Below are 14,347 nucleotides of genomic sequence, written 5' to 3'. Positions count from 1 at the left end.
CTAGCTCCTCATCCATTATTCCACCCTGCATCATTGACTCATCATCATTTTCAGGACAAAGTTCAAAATCTTTAACCCATTATTCATTTAATTAATACTTATTGGACAGGTGCGGTGGCTCACGCCTGTAATCCCAGCACTTTGGGAGGCTGTGGCAGGCGGATTACCTGAGTTCAGGAGTTCAAGACTGCGTCTCTACTAAAAATACAAAAAGTAGCCAGACGTGGTGTCATGCACCTGTAATCCCAGCTACTCGGGAGACTGAGGCAGGAGAATTGCTTGAATCCGGGAGGTGGAGGTTGAAGTGAGCCAAGATAGCACTACTACACTCCAGCCTGGATGACAGAGCAAGATTCCATCTCAAAAAAAAGAAAAGAAACTTACTGAGCCCTGACTATGTTATCAGTGACTATTCTGTATGTCTGGCATAGAGTGATTTACTGCACCAGTTCCTCATGGAGTTCTTCTTGGAGTTTGCATTTTAATAGGGAGAAATAGATAATAAACAGTCGAAAAACCCAACATACATGATTTCAGGTTGTAATACAGTCCCTGCCTGTCCCTACTCCTCATGGGTATCATCAGTGCTACCCTCCAGTTCCCCATCACATTATGTCACATACTTCTACCTCTACGTCTTGGCCTACGCTGCTTTGCTACCAGAGCTAATGATGGTAGTAAGAGTGATGAAGATGTGGATGGTTCTATTAATAGTGACAAACATTTACATAGCTCTTTAATATGGTCCAGGAACTGTTCTGAACACTTCATATATGTATTAAATTGTTTAATCTTATCCTTATGACGTCGGTACTATTTTTGTCCCCATTTTGCAGATGAGAAAACTGAAGCATAAAGTGGTTAGGCAACTTGCTCTAAGGATTTGATCTGTATCACTGAACATCACAGAGAAGCAGCTTGTCCCCATTCTTTGTTTTTGAGATGGAGTCTCACTCTGTCACCCAGGCTGGAGTGCAGTGGCACAATCTTGGCTCACTGCAAGCTCTGCCTCCCGGTTTCAAGCGATTCTCCTGCCTCAGCCTCCTGAGTAGCTGGGATTACAGGCGCCCACCACCACATCCAGCTAATTTTTGTTTTTTTCAGTAGAGATGGAGTTTCACCATGTTGGTCAGGCTGGTCTCGAACTCCTGACCTTGTGATCCGCCTGCCTCAGCCTCCCAAAGTGCTGGGATTACAGGTGTGAGTTTTTTTAGATGAAATTTTGCTCTGTCACCCAGGCTGGAGTGCAGTGGTGTTATCTCGGCTCATCACAACCACTGCCTCCCAGGTTCAAGTGATTCTCGTGCCCCAGCCTCCCAAGTAGCTGGGATTACAGGTATAAGCAACCATGCCTGGCTAATTTTCGTATTTTTAGTAGAAACAGTGTTTCACCATGTTGGCCACGGTGGTCTCGAACTCCTGACCTCAAGTGATCCACCCGCCTCGGCCTCCCAAGGTTGTGGGATTACAGGTGTGACCCACTATGCCCAGCCCCTGCCCCCATTCTTACTGAAGCCAGATAATGAACAAAATAAGTAAATCATGTAGTGTATTGTAGGCAACAAATCTACAGAAAATAATAAGGTAGAATAAGGAGGATTAAAAGTACCAGGATGGGGATTGTGATTTTAAACAAAGCAGTCAGGAAGGATCTTGTTCAGAAGGTAACATTTGAGCAAAGACTTGAGAAGGATGCAGCAACAGCCTACGCGGATGTCTGCATCAAGAACATAGCAGTCAGGGAAACAGCAAGCACACGGGTCCCGAGGCGGGAGCATGCCTGGTGGGAACAAGCAGCAGCAAGGAGGCCAGTGAGGCTGGAGCAGAGTGAGGGAGGGGAGATGACAAGCAGAGGTTCAGGTCATGGGCGACCTTAGGGCCCATGGTAAGGCTTTTGGCTTCTACGCTAAACAACGTGAAAGCCATTGGAGTATTGGAGTAGAAGAGTAACATGATCTCCATTGCTTTTTTTTTTTAGAGGATCATTATCAGTCCTGTGCTGAGAAGAACCTGGGGATTGAACGCAAAGGGAGAAGTCGGAAAATCCGTTAGAAGAAAATTGCAATAATCCAACTGAGAGTCAATGGTGGCCCAGACCAGGGTGGTAGCATAGAGGTAACAGTGGATGTTAGTTTGTCCTGAACAGATGATTTGGTAAAAACTCCTGGAGAATGCTGACCCTTCTGGTCATAATGACATATGTTAGAGTCTAGTGAGCAGAACCATACCTACAGTGAAACCAAGGCAAATGTATTACCAACTACAGCGAGGGAGAACTCATCCCAGGAACTGCAGAGTATCTTTTTTTTTTTTTTTTTTTTTTTTGAGATGGAGTCTTGCACTGTTACCCGGGCCTGGAGTGCAGTGGCATGATCTTGGCTCACTGCAGCTGCCGCCTCCTGGGTTCAAGTGATTCTCCTGCCTCAGCCTCTCGAGTAGCTGAGATTACAGGTGTCTGCCACCACGCCCAGCTAATTTTTTTGTATTTTTAGTAGAGACAGGGTTTCATCATGTTGGCCAGGCTGGTCTCAAACTCTTGACCTCGTGATTCGCCCACCTCAGCCTCCCAAAGTGCTGGGATTACAGGCATGAACCACTGCGCCCAGTTTCTTCTACTTTTTTTTTTTTTTTTAAAGTGACATGATCTTGCTGTGCAGATTATTCATATAGCTGGTACATTCATATAGCTCACTGCAACCTCAACTTCCTGGGCTCAAGTGAACCTCCTGCCTCAGCCTCCCGAGTAAGGCTGCACCACCATGCCCGGCTAATTTTTTAATTTTTTTCTAGAGATGGGCTCTCACTGTGTTGCCCAGGCTGATTTTGAACTCCTGGCTTCAAGCAATCCTCCAGCTTTGTGCTCCCAAAGCACTGAGATTATAGATGTGAGCCATTGCACCCAGCCCCAGGATATCTTCTAAAAGGGAATTAGGATACTTATTATAGGGTTTGAGCTTTTTGTCAGGTGATTTGGGGAAGGGTTTAAGGAAATAGAGATTTGTTCTCAATTGGGTGGTGTCAGGAAACAGAAACACTTCGGTGCCTTCATTATGATCATCTAGGAATCAGAAGGAACAAAGTGTAGCTAGCACTGTCACTGCTGAAGAAACAACAGTGGCTCATGTTACCCAGGAGATGGGGTGTTGGTTACTTTTATGGTGGTACAGCATCTTTTCTTCGCTTCGTGTTCAGTCCTCATTAAGAAGTGGCCTTACTTTTGTCTTGTTCCGCTGTAGTCATGGGACAACATCATCTACTTATTGTTGGCATTCTGCAAAATTGTTTTGTTCCATGGGAGCCAGGAGTATTGAGAAGGGGGGTGCCCCAAGAGACAGACGGAGTCTGACAACTGTCCTGGCAGAAGGAGAGATCAGTCTGTCCACAAAGAGACCCCAGTCGCTGCTGGGTTCAGAGGCCCGGACTCTAGACAGAATCACCAAGAACAGAAGAGACCCCTCCCAGCAGCGGATGTGAATTCCAGTCTGGGAACCTGGAGAGAAAAACCAAGGCCAAGGTGAAATGTAAGGATAGCTTCCCCCTTCCTTCCAGCTCCCTTCTTCCCACACTCAAGATGTTAGAATTAAGCAATGTTCTTAACCTTTTCTTCCTTTGACAAGAAAGATCCCTGAGACTGTAGAGATTTTCTCTAAGCTTAGGAAAAAATTGCATTTTACTTACCAAAAGCCCTTCTTGGATCTTGGTGAGAAGACAATAGGGTTGAATTGATCACTGCGCTTCAGCCTGGGTGACAGAATGAGATCCTGTCTCAAAAAGAAGAAAGAAAGAGAGAAAAGAAAAGGAAGAAAAAAAGAAAAGAAAAGAAAGAAGGAAGGAAGAGAGAGAGAGAGAAAGAGAGAGAGAGAGAAAGAAAGAAAAAGAAAGAAAGAAAAAGAAAGAAAGAAAGAAAGAAAGAAAAAGAAAGAAAGAAAGAAAGAAGGAAAGAAGGAAAGAAAGAAAGAAAGAAAGAAAGAAAGAAAGAAAGAAAGAAAGAAAGAAAGAAAGAAAGAGAGAGAGAGAGAAAGAAAGATTATACTGATGTTCTCACATCAGTAATATGAGAATGGTTTGGAATGGTTTGATGTTATGTAGCAATGGCTAACTGATATAGCTACTTGCTAGCTCTTTGAATTTGGGCAATTTACTTAAACTTTCTAGGCTTTGATTTCTGTGTCTATAAAATAAGGATGATAATAATAGTAGCTAACTTACAGGAGTATCATGAGGATTACAGAAATTAACATATGTGAAGGACTTAGAACAGTGCCTGCCACATACAAGCAGCTACCGTTTTTTGAACACTTACTTTTAAGTGCTGTGATAAATATTTTTCCTAAATGTTCTCATTGTCATCACAAAAGTCCTATGAAGACAATATTATTGTTATTTACATTTTACAGGAAAAAGTGAGGCTCTGAGAAATTGAGTAATGTGCTGCAGTTTACTCAGCTGATAATAGCAGATGTGGAACTTAATTCAATTGCCTAACTTCCAAGCCTGCTGAGTCCATGATTAGGTTATCCCACGCTGCCTGTGAGGCTGCCCCTTGGAACTGTGAGATTAACTGAGCTAAGGAAATTCTCCTCCCCAGCACGGAACGGTCCCTTAAGTGGCATTCCATTACAGATATAAGATTAATCCACACATTGTTGCTTTTCTCAAATGTTAAATTAAATCATTATCCAGGTTACAGATCAAAACTTGAAAACCACCAACATTGTAAATCAAGAAACGTCTTTTCTAAATAATGGGCACTCCAACTCCATTATCCAGCACCTAACCGCTGTATATCTCTTACCTTTAGGAACACACCTCTGTTATGTAAATTTCAAATCTTTCTTTTCTTCCTTAAAGCAATTTGAATATAACTGGACCAATTTAAAGGATTCATGACAGCAAATTATTTTGCAGTCAGCAAGGCAATAGGCCCTGACACCTTTTTTTTTTTAATTGGAGTTTTGCTCTTGTTGCCCAGGCTGGAGTGCAATGGTGCGATCTCGGCTCACTGCAACCTCTGCCTCCTGGGTTCAAGCAACTCTCCTGCCTCAGCCTCCCAAGTAGCTGGGATTACAGGTGCGTGCCACCATGCCCAGCTAATTTTTTGTATTTTTAGTAGAAACGGGGTTTCACCATGTTAGCCAGGCTGGTGTCAAACTCCTGACCTCAGGTAATCTGCCCACCTCAGCCTCCCAAAGTGCTGGGATTACAGGCCTGAGCCGCCACGCCCAGCCCTCTGACACCTTTTTTCTCTCTTCTCTACAGCTTCCATTTTTAAAAGTAATTTCATCCCTGTAAACTAAAGAATCTCGGTTTAACTCCTATTAAGACTGCTGGGCTGTCTTAGTAGTGATATTAATAATTCTCATTTCTATTAATATTTCACATGTTTATTAAAATGCATTAGTAAATAAAACTACAGTGAAACAATTTAAAGCCATTGGATGTATAATTCCAAAGGAAGAAGCCAAACTTTAAAAGCTTGCATTGCCTAGAATGGCCACAGTGAGGCAGTAGAAGGTGAGAGACAAGCGGCCTTGCACAGTCAGAGGGCACATGTTTGAAAACAGCGTTGGCTGACCTGGTTTGCAGGAATCCCATGGTCCCTGTAATACCCTGGCTTGCTTAATGCCTCCAGCCTTCCATTTCTTTATCTGAAATTCTGGGATGCTGTAAACGTCAGATGAAATATGGTATTGAAGCAGCTAAAAAAAAAAAAAAGTAGATTTAGAATCCTGAGTTCAAATTCTGATCCTGCCATTTTATTCAAAAAGTCAAAAGACTTTTCGACTTGACTAATGCCTACTGTGTGCAAGTCACTGTGCTAAGTACTGGGAATCAGGTAATAATATACTGTGTGCAAGTCACTGTGCTAAGTACTGGGAATCAGATAATAATATACTGTGTGCAAGTCACTGTGCTAAGTACTGGGAATCAGGTAATAATATACTGTGTGCAAGTCACTGTGCTAAGTACTGGGAATCAGATAATAATATACTGTGTGCAAGTCACTGTGCTAAGTACTGGGAATCAGGTAATAATAATAGCCAGCAGTCATGAGGCATCAAAATTGTGCCGCACACTTTTATTTCATTCAGTGTTCCCAGTGAAGCTTACTCTTATTATCCTCATTTTACAGCTGAGGGGACTGAAGCTGAGGCTGAAGCAGCTTTCCAAGGTGAATGTCCAGGATTCCAACCCAACATTCCGACTCCACAGCCGGGACTGAAGAACCGCTTTGCTGTAGTCTCTTCTGCCCCATCTCACCAAGGTGAATAATATGACCCTGACCTTGAAGAGCTCAGTTTAATAGGAGAGCAAGGGCCATGAAGAAGGAAGTTATGGAGGAATGCCATACGTGCTACAATCAAAGTAAGAACGGTGTGTCTTAGTATCATACAAGTTGGGAGCAATTAACTCTGTACGGGGACATCTGGGAAGGCTTCACTGAGGAGGTGATGTTTTTGCTGGATTTTGAAAGTTGGCATTCTCCTCCTCACGCCTCAACCCCCAATTTTTTCTTAAAAAGAGGAGAAAGAGGTGTTCTAAGCAGACAGAATAGCATGTGTAACCACATGCACACAAAGAAAAAAAAAGAGAGAACAAAAAAGCCTGAGCGTGAAGGCCGTCCAGGCAGAAGATACGTCTGGAGAGGGACTTGGGTCAGGTCAGAGACTCCCTTGTGTGTCAGGATTAAAGCTGGACTTTATCTTAGAGTCAAAAGTGAACCGCCAAAGGGTTTTAACGTAGCCACAAAGTGCTCAGATCTGTGCTTTACAGCTGAAGACTGGCACAGTGTGGAAAATGAACCAGCGCAGGGAGAGGCTGGGGTAAGGAGACCCAGTGGGAAATTGTGGTATCCCAGATTGGAGAGGATGAGAGAGTCCTCTAAGGAAGCCTCGGTGAACCTGTGGAGAAGCTGGACCCATTGGGTCTGAGGGATTTCGATGCACTCAATACATGCATGTTAAAGGCATAAAGACGGAAGGAAAGTAGTAAGAAAGGGCAAGTGTTAGTACCTCCCTGTCTTCCTAGGTCCTCCGCTCTTTCTTCCCTTGTCAGTCATATTCCTCCACCCATCTTTCACAGACTGGACTCCCCCATGGCATAACTGAGTTCAGATCCCCACTCTGCCACTCACTGGCCGGCTGCCCCAAGCATGTCCCTCCGTCTCAGTGCTTGTTTCCTTCTCTGGATGATAAAGTGTTCAGACCCACTCCACAGAGCTATTGTAAGAACTAACGGAGGTCAGGGCCTGCCACCGTGTTGGTCCCCGTCTTCCTTCCCAGGCCCTTAATTTCAGGATCCTCCCTGGTGTCACCCACAGAATCACTCCATAGATCTGTGCTTAAGACGTGATTCTATAGGGCTTTCTACCCCATGTTCCTGAAGTCTGATCACTTTACTCAGACTATCAATAGGGAAGAAATAAAGGTCCATGTAAGGTCCACATCTGTGTATAAACAGATCATTCAACAGAGGAGAAACCATTTTTTTAAGTAGTGGTAATCAGAAAAAAAGGAGAGGGATTCAGTAGGATGTAAAAGGAGAACAGGCAGACAATTGGCAGAGGAAGAACAGATTTTGATCCTTGCAAACCTACCCCCAGGGTCTCACTGTGTCCCCCAGGCTGGAATGCAGTAGAGTGGTCACAGCTCATGGCAGCTTTGACCTTCCCCACACAAGCCATCCTCCCACCTCAGTCTACCAAGTAGCTGGGACTACAGGCATGTGCCACCACACCCTGCTAATGTTTGACTTTTTGTAGAGACTGGGTTTTGCCATGTTGCCCAGGCTGGTCTTGAGCTCCTGGGCTTAAGTGAGCCACCCTCCTCAGCCTCCCTGTCTCAGTGCTCACAGGCATGAGCCACCGCGTCTGTCTCCCTATCCCCAAATTCTTTCAAGCACAGCTCAACCCTTATTCCCTCGGCCCACGGAATGGAGCAGCCTCATGTACAAAGTGGCTTCATATACCTCATCTCAGATACTTCTATGAAATTATAAAAATAATAATAATTTCTTGAATATAAATTACAAAAGATTTGCAATTGAATGTAATTACAAATTACTTTTAAAAGTAAAAATCCTACAAAAGTCACCACCTAACTGATGATGTCCTGCTACTTGACCAAGTGGTACTGACCCCTGCACTGTTACAGGTAGAACTGGGAATGGCTCATGCTGAGTCCCAGCCAGGTGGGCAAAAGATATGGGCTCTGAAATGACAATAGGTTGAGCCCAGTCCAGTCCACACAACAGCCCAGCACAAGTGGGACTGTCATGAGCTTCAAAAGTCACTGACCACAGTGGTCCTCGCTAGAGCCCATCCCCTTCTCTTGACTCTGTCAGGTACCAGGTGAACATCGAGCTCTCCCTGTACTTCTGCCTGTGCCGTGGAAGCTCACTCGCCTGTCCTGTGGAATTCCCAAAAGCCAGCTCCTCCCCAGAGCTCTCCACAACACTTCCCCTTTTCCCCTGACCCGCACAGCATTTGGAGATAGGATGTCATATTTGACTTTTGTTTTTATTTTATAAGAATGTAACATGCTGAAACAGGAAAATGGGGATTGCAAACATCATTCGTATCTAGGAAACCAGCTCCATTTGCCACAATAAATAAATATTTAAACAGTGAGGAGTTCCTGACAGGCTCCAAGAAGTTCCCAGCACATTCAGAGGTAGAGTCTGGTGGAGAGAGGGAGACAGTCAGGCTGAAACCCCTGCTGAGATTCTCCAGTAGAGGCAAACTGAGATTACAATAATAAATAACAAGAGCACCAACAATAACAAAAACAATGTTATGACAATCACACAAAACCAATGATACAATACACTTAAATAATCTCCCGGAGGCGCTCATGGTGCACAGAGAACAATGTTGATGATCCTGGGCCACAAGGGGGCTGCCCTGGGTAATTCACCTCCAGCCTGGGCTCTGCTGCAGTTCCCATTAGGAAATGTTTGTTCGGTGACGCCCTGAGGTGACAAGCAGGTTCTGATTATCCCCAGTCCTGCCCTTCCAAGCAGCCTCTCCCCCCAGCTTCTGCACTCTAAGGGCGCCATGGTCCTGGGCCACCTCTGCCCTCTCCAGTGGTTCATCTCATGTCCGCAGGAAAGAAACACGAGGCTCCCCTTCTATCTTGGGGCATCTCTTTCTGCCTGTTCTCATACCACAAAAAAACACTGGCTGGATTTCAGCAGGACTCTCAGGGACTGCCAAGAGATTTGTTTCCTAGGATCCCTTTCTGCCTTGTTCCACACTGCGGGACATGAGAGCTGGAAAAGCCACTCCCCGAGGCCTCCACACTTTCTTCTCCTGGGCCCTGCCTCCAAGAGACAGCACAGAACTCAGAGAGTGCACATCCAGGAAAAGGCCCCTGGGGGGGCCTGCTCACAGGTGGACCCTGTTGCAACACAGGGTCAGGGGCCACCTGCAGGGGGTCACCCAGAACACTGAGGGTGGTTCAAGTGAGCCTCCTTTCAGGGCTCTCCACTGACTTGGAAAGGGCTCACAGGCCAGTGTTTGAGGTATAAATAGCTCGCATGGGGCAAGAGTCACATCAGCTTGCTGGCCTTGACATGACTGCAAGGCTGGACAGACACACAGGAGTGTTACGAGGTACAAGCTAAGGGACTCTGGGCCAGCCCAGAGGCCCGTGAGGAGGGCCAAAGGGGAAGACTCCACACCCAGGGTCCCTTCTGTGCCCAGAACGTCTGGGAATTAGGAAAACAGGATGCGACCAGAGTCAACTGAGCAACAGGCAAAACAGCTGACCTGGGCATCTTTCCTCCTCTCATTTTCACAGTTCCCTTTATCCACGTTTCCTAAACCACGCTAGAACACTTCCTTCTCCAGTGAGAACGAGAGCCAGTGCTAACCCTGTGCCACCTTTTTTCCCCCACAGAGAGCCCCACCAACCCGCATCATTAGCCCTTATTCACAGGTCCTGGAAGTGGGTAGCCCCTCTCCAGCATGAGTCCCACAGTATCTGAAGGAGAGATTGCTGCTTCCCAAACAGGCTGCTGGAGCGCTTTCTTTTTTTTTTTTTTTTTTTTTTTTTGTCCTCTTGCACTTGCTTTGCAGAACCTGCCTCCCACACAGGGGCAGCCACCTTGGGGATGGGTGACTCAACCTCTCTTCCCAGCTGGCTTCCTCACTGCCGTGGAGACTCAGGTGTGTGAGGGCTCAGCCAGGCTGCAGCTGGACGGAGTGGCAGTGGCGGCTGAGGCTTGGGCAGCCAGGTCCCGGTAAGCGGGCGACTTCAGGAAGCGTGGGTAGGAGTCCTTCTCCATCAGGGTACGTGTCTTCCCTTGAGCTGTGTCAAAGCATGTGGCTGTGGCGGTCTGCAGGTTCATCCTCGTCAGCTCGCGGGTCTCATGGTCAATGTTGACCTGCGGGAAGGAGGACACGCACAGGGTGAGTTGGAGAAAAGGGTGGGCATGGCTGAGGCAGGGCCAATGGCAGGCTGGGCATTGGAAAGAGCACCAGATGCTGCATCAGGAAGTGGGGGCTCCTGAATTGATCACTAACTAGCTTTTCAGCTCTGGCCTTGTACCCACATCTGATCCAGTGTCTGTCCTCCAATCTCTCAGAATTAACATGAGGATCTATCAATAATGTATACAAACGCAATCCCCTTTCACCCTTTCTTCTACAGCAACCCTGCTTCCAATTACTGTCGGCTCTCCTGGGATTTGCACCAAGGCCTCCTACCTGGTCTCTCTGCTACCTTACCCCCCACCACCATGGTCTGTTCTCTACCCGGCAGCTACAGTGAGCCTTTAAAAGCCCAACTCAGTTTGGTAGCACCTCTGTTGTCTCCTCATGTCTTTCAGAGGAAGAGCCAAAGGGGTTGCTGGGCCCCCGAGCCCACACCTGGCCATCCGCCTCGTGTCTGACCTCATCTCCTGCTCTTGCCCTGCTCTACCAGGTCCACTTGCTCATCTGTGACTGTGACAGGCAGGCTCTGGCCAGTGCATTTGCTGCTTCCTGTGTTGGAATGTTCTTCCCTACCTGAATTCTTTCACATCTCTGTTCATATGTCACCATATCAAAGAGCCCCTCCTCACTTCCCTTTACAGAATGGAAAACCTTACCTCCTCCCAGGCCCTGCCTCTGGTACTCCCTCTCTCTCATTTCCTGCTGTAGTTTTATGAGTGCATAGCTCATCACCTGGCATATATTTGTCTAGTTGGTTATTGGCATCTTTCCCCATTCAAATTATAAGTTTCATTAGGGAAGGGACTTTGTTTGGTCCACTGTGACATACACAGTGACTGTAACAGTGTCTTGAATATAACTGGGGCTCAATACACCTTTACAGAATTATGGGGAATCAATCAGCGGTCAGAAAACAAAAATAAGGTATAAAAGTAAGGCATTACTCTTATCTCTCCACCAGGTGGCGATGTATTCTTTAGCAAATGCAGCTGCCATGCATAGTGGCCAGGAGGGAAGGTAGACAAAAAAATCACAGACTACAGACCTGCAGGCCTCAGGCAGGTCAGCCTGGGGACTGAGCCAGGTTATATAAGGTCCCTGTGCTGACCTTGTCTCCCCAGTTGGTAAGTGTTTTGAGCCTCTAAAAAGGGATGGATTTATAAAGATGGGTATGGATAGAAGCTGAAAAAACCTGCCAATCCATCCTGCCCCATCATGAGTCATAGGGTTAAGCACCCAGGAGTGGCACTGAGCCTGGCTTTTCTAGTCTCTGGTCACAGAAGCCCACTCACCCCTGTGCCAGGTAAGGCCCTTCTACTTCTACACCTAGCCTTTCCTCCCCACTGGCCCTCACTCTCAGAGGGGAAGGAGCAGGCAGGGTTGTGAGGATTCACTGGGCATATGGGGGCTCTAACCTCTTTAGGGGCCTCGCTGCAGATGAACTCCTCAAAGATCCGGTGTGCCCTGGAGGCCCGCTTGGTAGCTGATTGGATCTTCTTGAACTCCTCACAGGCCAGCCAGAACTCCAGGTTCTCCTCACTGAACTCCGTCTTCAGGAAAGCGTGGAAAGCAGCCACTCCATCTGGGGTTACGGGAAAGAGGAGGAAACAGGTCAGCCGGAGGGACAGCAGGGAATACAAGAAGAAAGGAAAGCAATTGCACTTAATGGCTCTATTTTTAGAACATAATTTTCTTGAACAAGGACCTGCCTTTGTGTGTTGAATAGAGGCTGGCACACTAGGGGATCATTATTATTATTATTACTACTACTATTATTCTGCCCAGGCTCTCAGCAGTCCTGGAGCTGGTTCCAAAGCACATGAGTATACACGTGCCACCCAGAGACAGACACAAAAGGCTCCTACTCACTTTTACTGCTCAGCAGCAGGTCGAACGACTCTCTCCACCCCAGCACATCTTCTGAGAAGTTTCTACTAAAAGACAAAAAGAAAAAAAAGAGTAAGAAAAAAAAATCAACAAACCAAAGCATAGTACAAATTCTAGCCAGAACTCTGATGGAAAATTGCGTAAAATTCACAGAAAGGCTTGCTTGGTGATTGTTGAAGCTGACACCTCAAACTCTTAGTTGGACTTAGGGTAAGCAGTAATGTTTTCTAGAGGACAATTCGGCAACCAGAAATCAAAGCCAGGGACTCCTTTAGTCTTCAGTAAATATCTCTAAGCCTGTCTCTTCTCTGTCCAAAAATTATTTCAATTCCCCTGACTCTCAAAGATTTGTTTTGTACACCTTCCCAAGGACATAAGGGCCTCATAAATAGAGATTACATCTACACATAACTCCAGAGTTTGGTACAGTTGATAGCCAATATGAAAGGGTTTCTAAGCAAGGTGCATGCTAGAGTCATTAATAAAACCCTCAAGTGGCCTTGGACTCTGTCCTAGCCCTGGATGCATGTGCAATGAAACCCCAGGTGGGAGAGTCTGGTTAACTAGGCATTCATGCCCTGTGTGCCCTCATCCGTGGATGGACTTGGAGCCCTGGAGCCACCTACCCACTCACCCATGAGCCAAGTAGTCATAACAGACCAGCAACAAGTCTCACTAAAATCTCTAGGGAGGCATTGCCAAGATCCACTTAGTGTGTCCTGGCTTCTCCTTGTATTTCCCTCCTCATGACTCCCTTCCCGCTCCCTTCCCTCTCGGAGCCCTGAGCTGGTCAGCAACACTTACTTCTCTTTGCCGTGTTTACTGCCCCACTCCAACTTGCCAGTACTCCCGGTATCGCAGCCCAGCTCTGATTTGTGAAGAAAGATCCCCAGACGTGTCTTGAACTCTTTGGCTCTGAAAAACAAATCAGGAACATGAAAGGATTCTCATTTGCTCAGCCAGTGTGGAGAGGTTTATGTGTCCCAGAAGAGCTCTGGGTGGTCACACCCGAAGTTTAGCCTCAAGAGTTCCTGGAAACTCTTGGCTGTTCCCAGGACCCAAATTGTGCTTATCAGCATCATTAACCCCCAAGCAACAAAAGCAATGTTTGAGCTATGCCGTGGTAGACCTTACACTTTCTGGGTAATACACACGCTGCATATATGGGCCTTTCCCTAAAGTCACACTGGTCTCTCTTCGTGCCTGTTGATTCAGAAAAGAACTCAGCATTCTTTTCAGGAGTATTTCTGAACTGTGGGAAACTGATTCCTGCCTTCATCTTTACGTTTTCCTTCCCAGCCAGTAACGACTGGAAGCTGTTGAGTCGCTCTCTGGAATATGGACACACCCTCAACAGTGGGATCCCCCCTGCCCCACCACACCCCACACACACACAAAAAAACTCCCTGCCTTCCAGGGGCAGAGGAGGCAATGCCCCTAGCTCTGGTCTGAGGAATGAAAAACAAGTGTTTAAGCAATGGGCAGGCTCAGTTCTGCCTGGAAATGTCAACGTGGCCTTCCTGCAGCCAGGTCTTCAGCAGGTCACCTGAGCACGACTGCAGTTTGTCAGAGGATGGGGATGGCAGCAAGCAGCGGGCCCTTGCTTCCCTTCCCCTTGCTTTCTCCCTGCTCCTGGAATCTAAGCACGTGGCATCAAGTTCGCCACTGCCTCTCTACTTAAGCCTCCAGCGCCCCATCCCCGCGCCCACCCAGGTCCCCAGGCCTGCCGCTCCACTCCCTAAGAGTTGGTGGGACTTCCCCCAAGCAGTTGGACAAGCTCCCCTTACCTCTCCAGGCAGGTGGTGGGGAAGGCGGCCAGGGTACGGCACATGGCTGCGGGCGCAGGGCAGTACGTAGTGGGCAGGATGGTGGCAGGCTCCAGCAGGCTCCGCGAGCGCTAGGAAACAAAGCGCAATAACAGGTGCTAATCAACTGGGGTTGGCTTTAGCAGCCTGCAAGCACCCAGACTCCGCGGCCGCTGCTTTAATCCCCTCGGAGGAACGGGGCTGGGCACTGCTGACCAAT

The 14,347-nt window shown here is 47.1% G+C and overlaps 1 protein-coding gene across 1 annotated transcript; it reads right to left on the bottom strand.

Annotated features, from left to right (window-relative positions):
* Positions 1-8,499: 8,499 nt before the first annotated feature.
* Positions 8,500-14,289, bottom strand: RGS16 (regulator of G protein signaling 16). The gene is made up of 5 exons (XM_007989271.3): positions 14,110-14,289; positions 13,127-13,237; positions 12,305-12,369; positions 11,851-12,017; positions 8,500-10,386 (listed from the first exon to the last, which is right to left on the bottom strand). The coding sequence occupies exons 1-5, from the start codon at positions 14,151-14,153 to the stop codon at positions 10,165-10,167; spliced, it is 609 nt and encodes a 202-aa protein (XP_007987462.2). The 5' UTR covers positions 14,154-14,289; the 3' UTR covers positions 8,500-10,164.
* Positions 14,290-14,347: the final 58 nt, after the last annotated feature.

Source organism: Chlorocebus sabaeus, chromosome 25, assembly GCF_047675955.1.
Source record: "Chlorocebus sabaeus isolate Y175 chromosome 25, mChlSab1.0.hap1, whole genome shotgun sequence".
Taxonomy (NCBI): domain Eukaryota; kingdom Metazoa; phylum Chordata; class Mammalia; order Primates; family Cercopithecidae; genus Chlorocebus; species Chlorocebus sabaeus.
The sequence above is the reverse complement of the archived record's forward strand: the minus strand, read 5'-3'. Positions and strand labels throughout refer to the sequence as shown.

Coding starts and splice junctions, on each gene's coding strand:
- RGS16 (XM_007989271.3), bottom strand. CDS start 14,153: ATGTGCCGTACCCTGGCCGCCTTCCCCACCACCTGCCTGGAGAG. Junction 12,018..12,304: donor CCTGCTGCTGAGCAGTAAAA/GTGAGTAGGAGC, acceptor CCGTAACCCCAG/ATGGAGTGGCTGCTTTCCAC. Junction 10,387..11,850: donor GCAGCGAGGCCCCTAAAGAG/GTTAGAGCCCCC, acceptor TCCTTCCCGCAG/GTCAACATTGACCATGAGAC.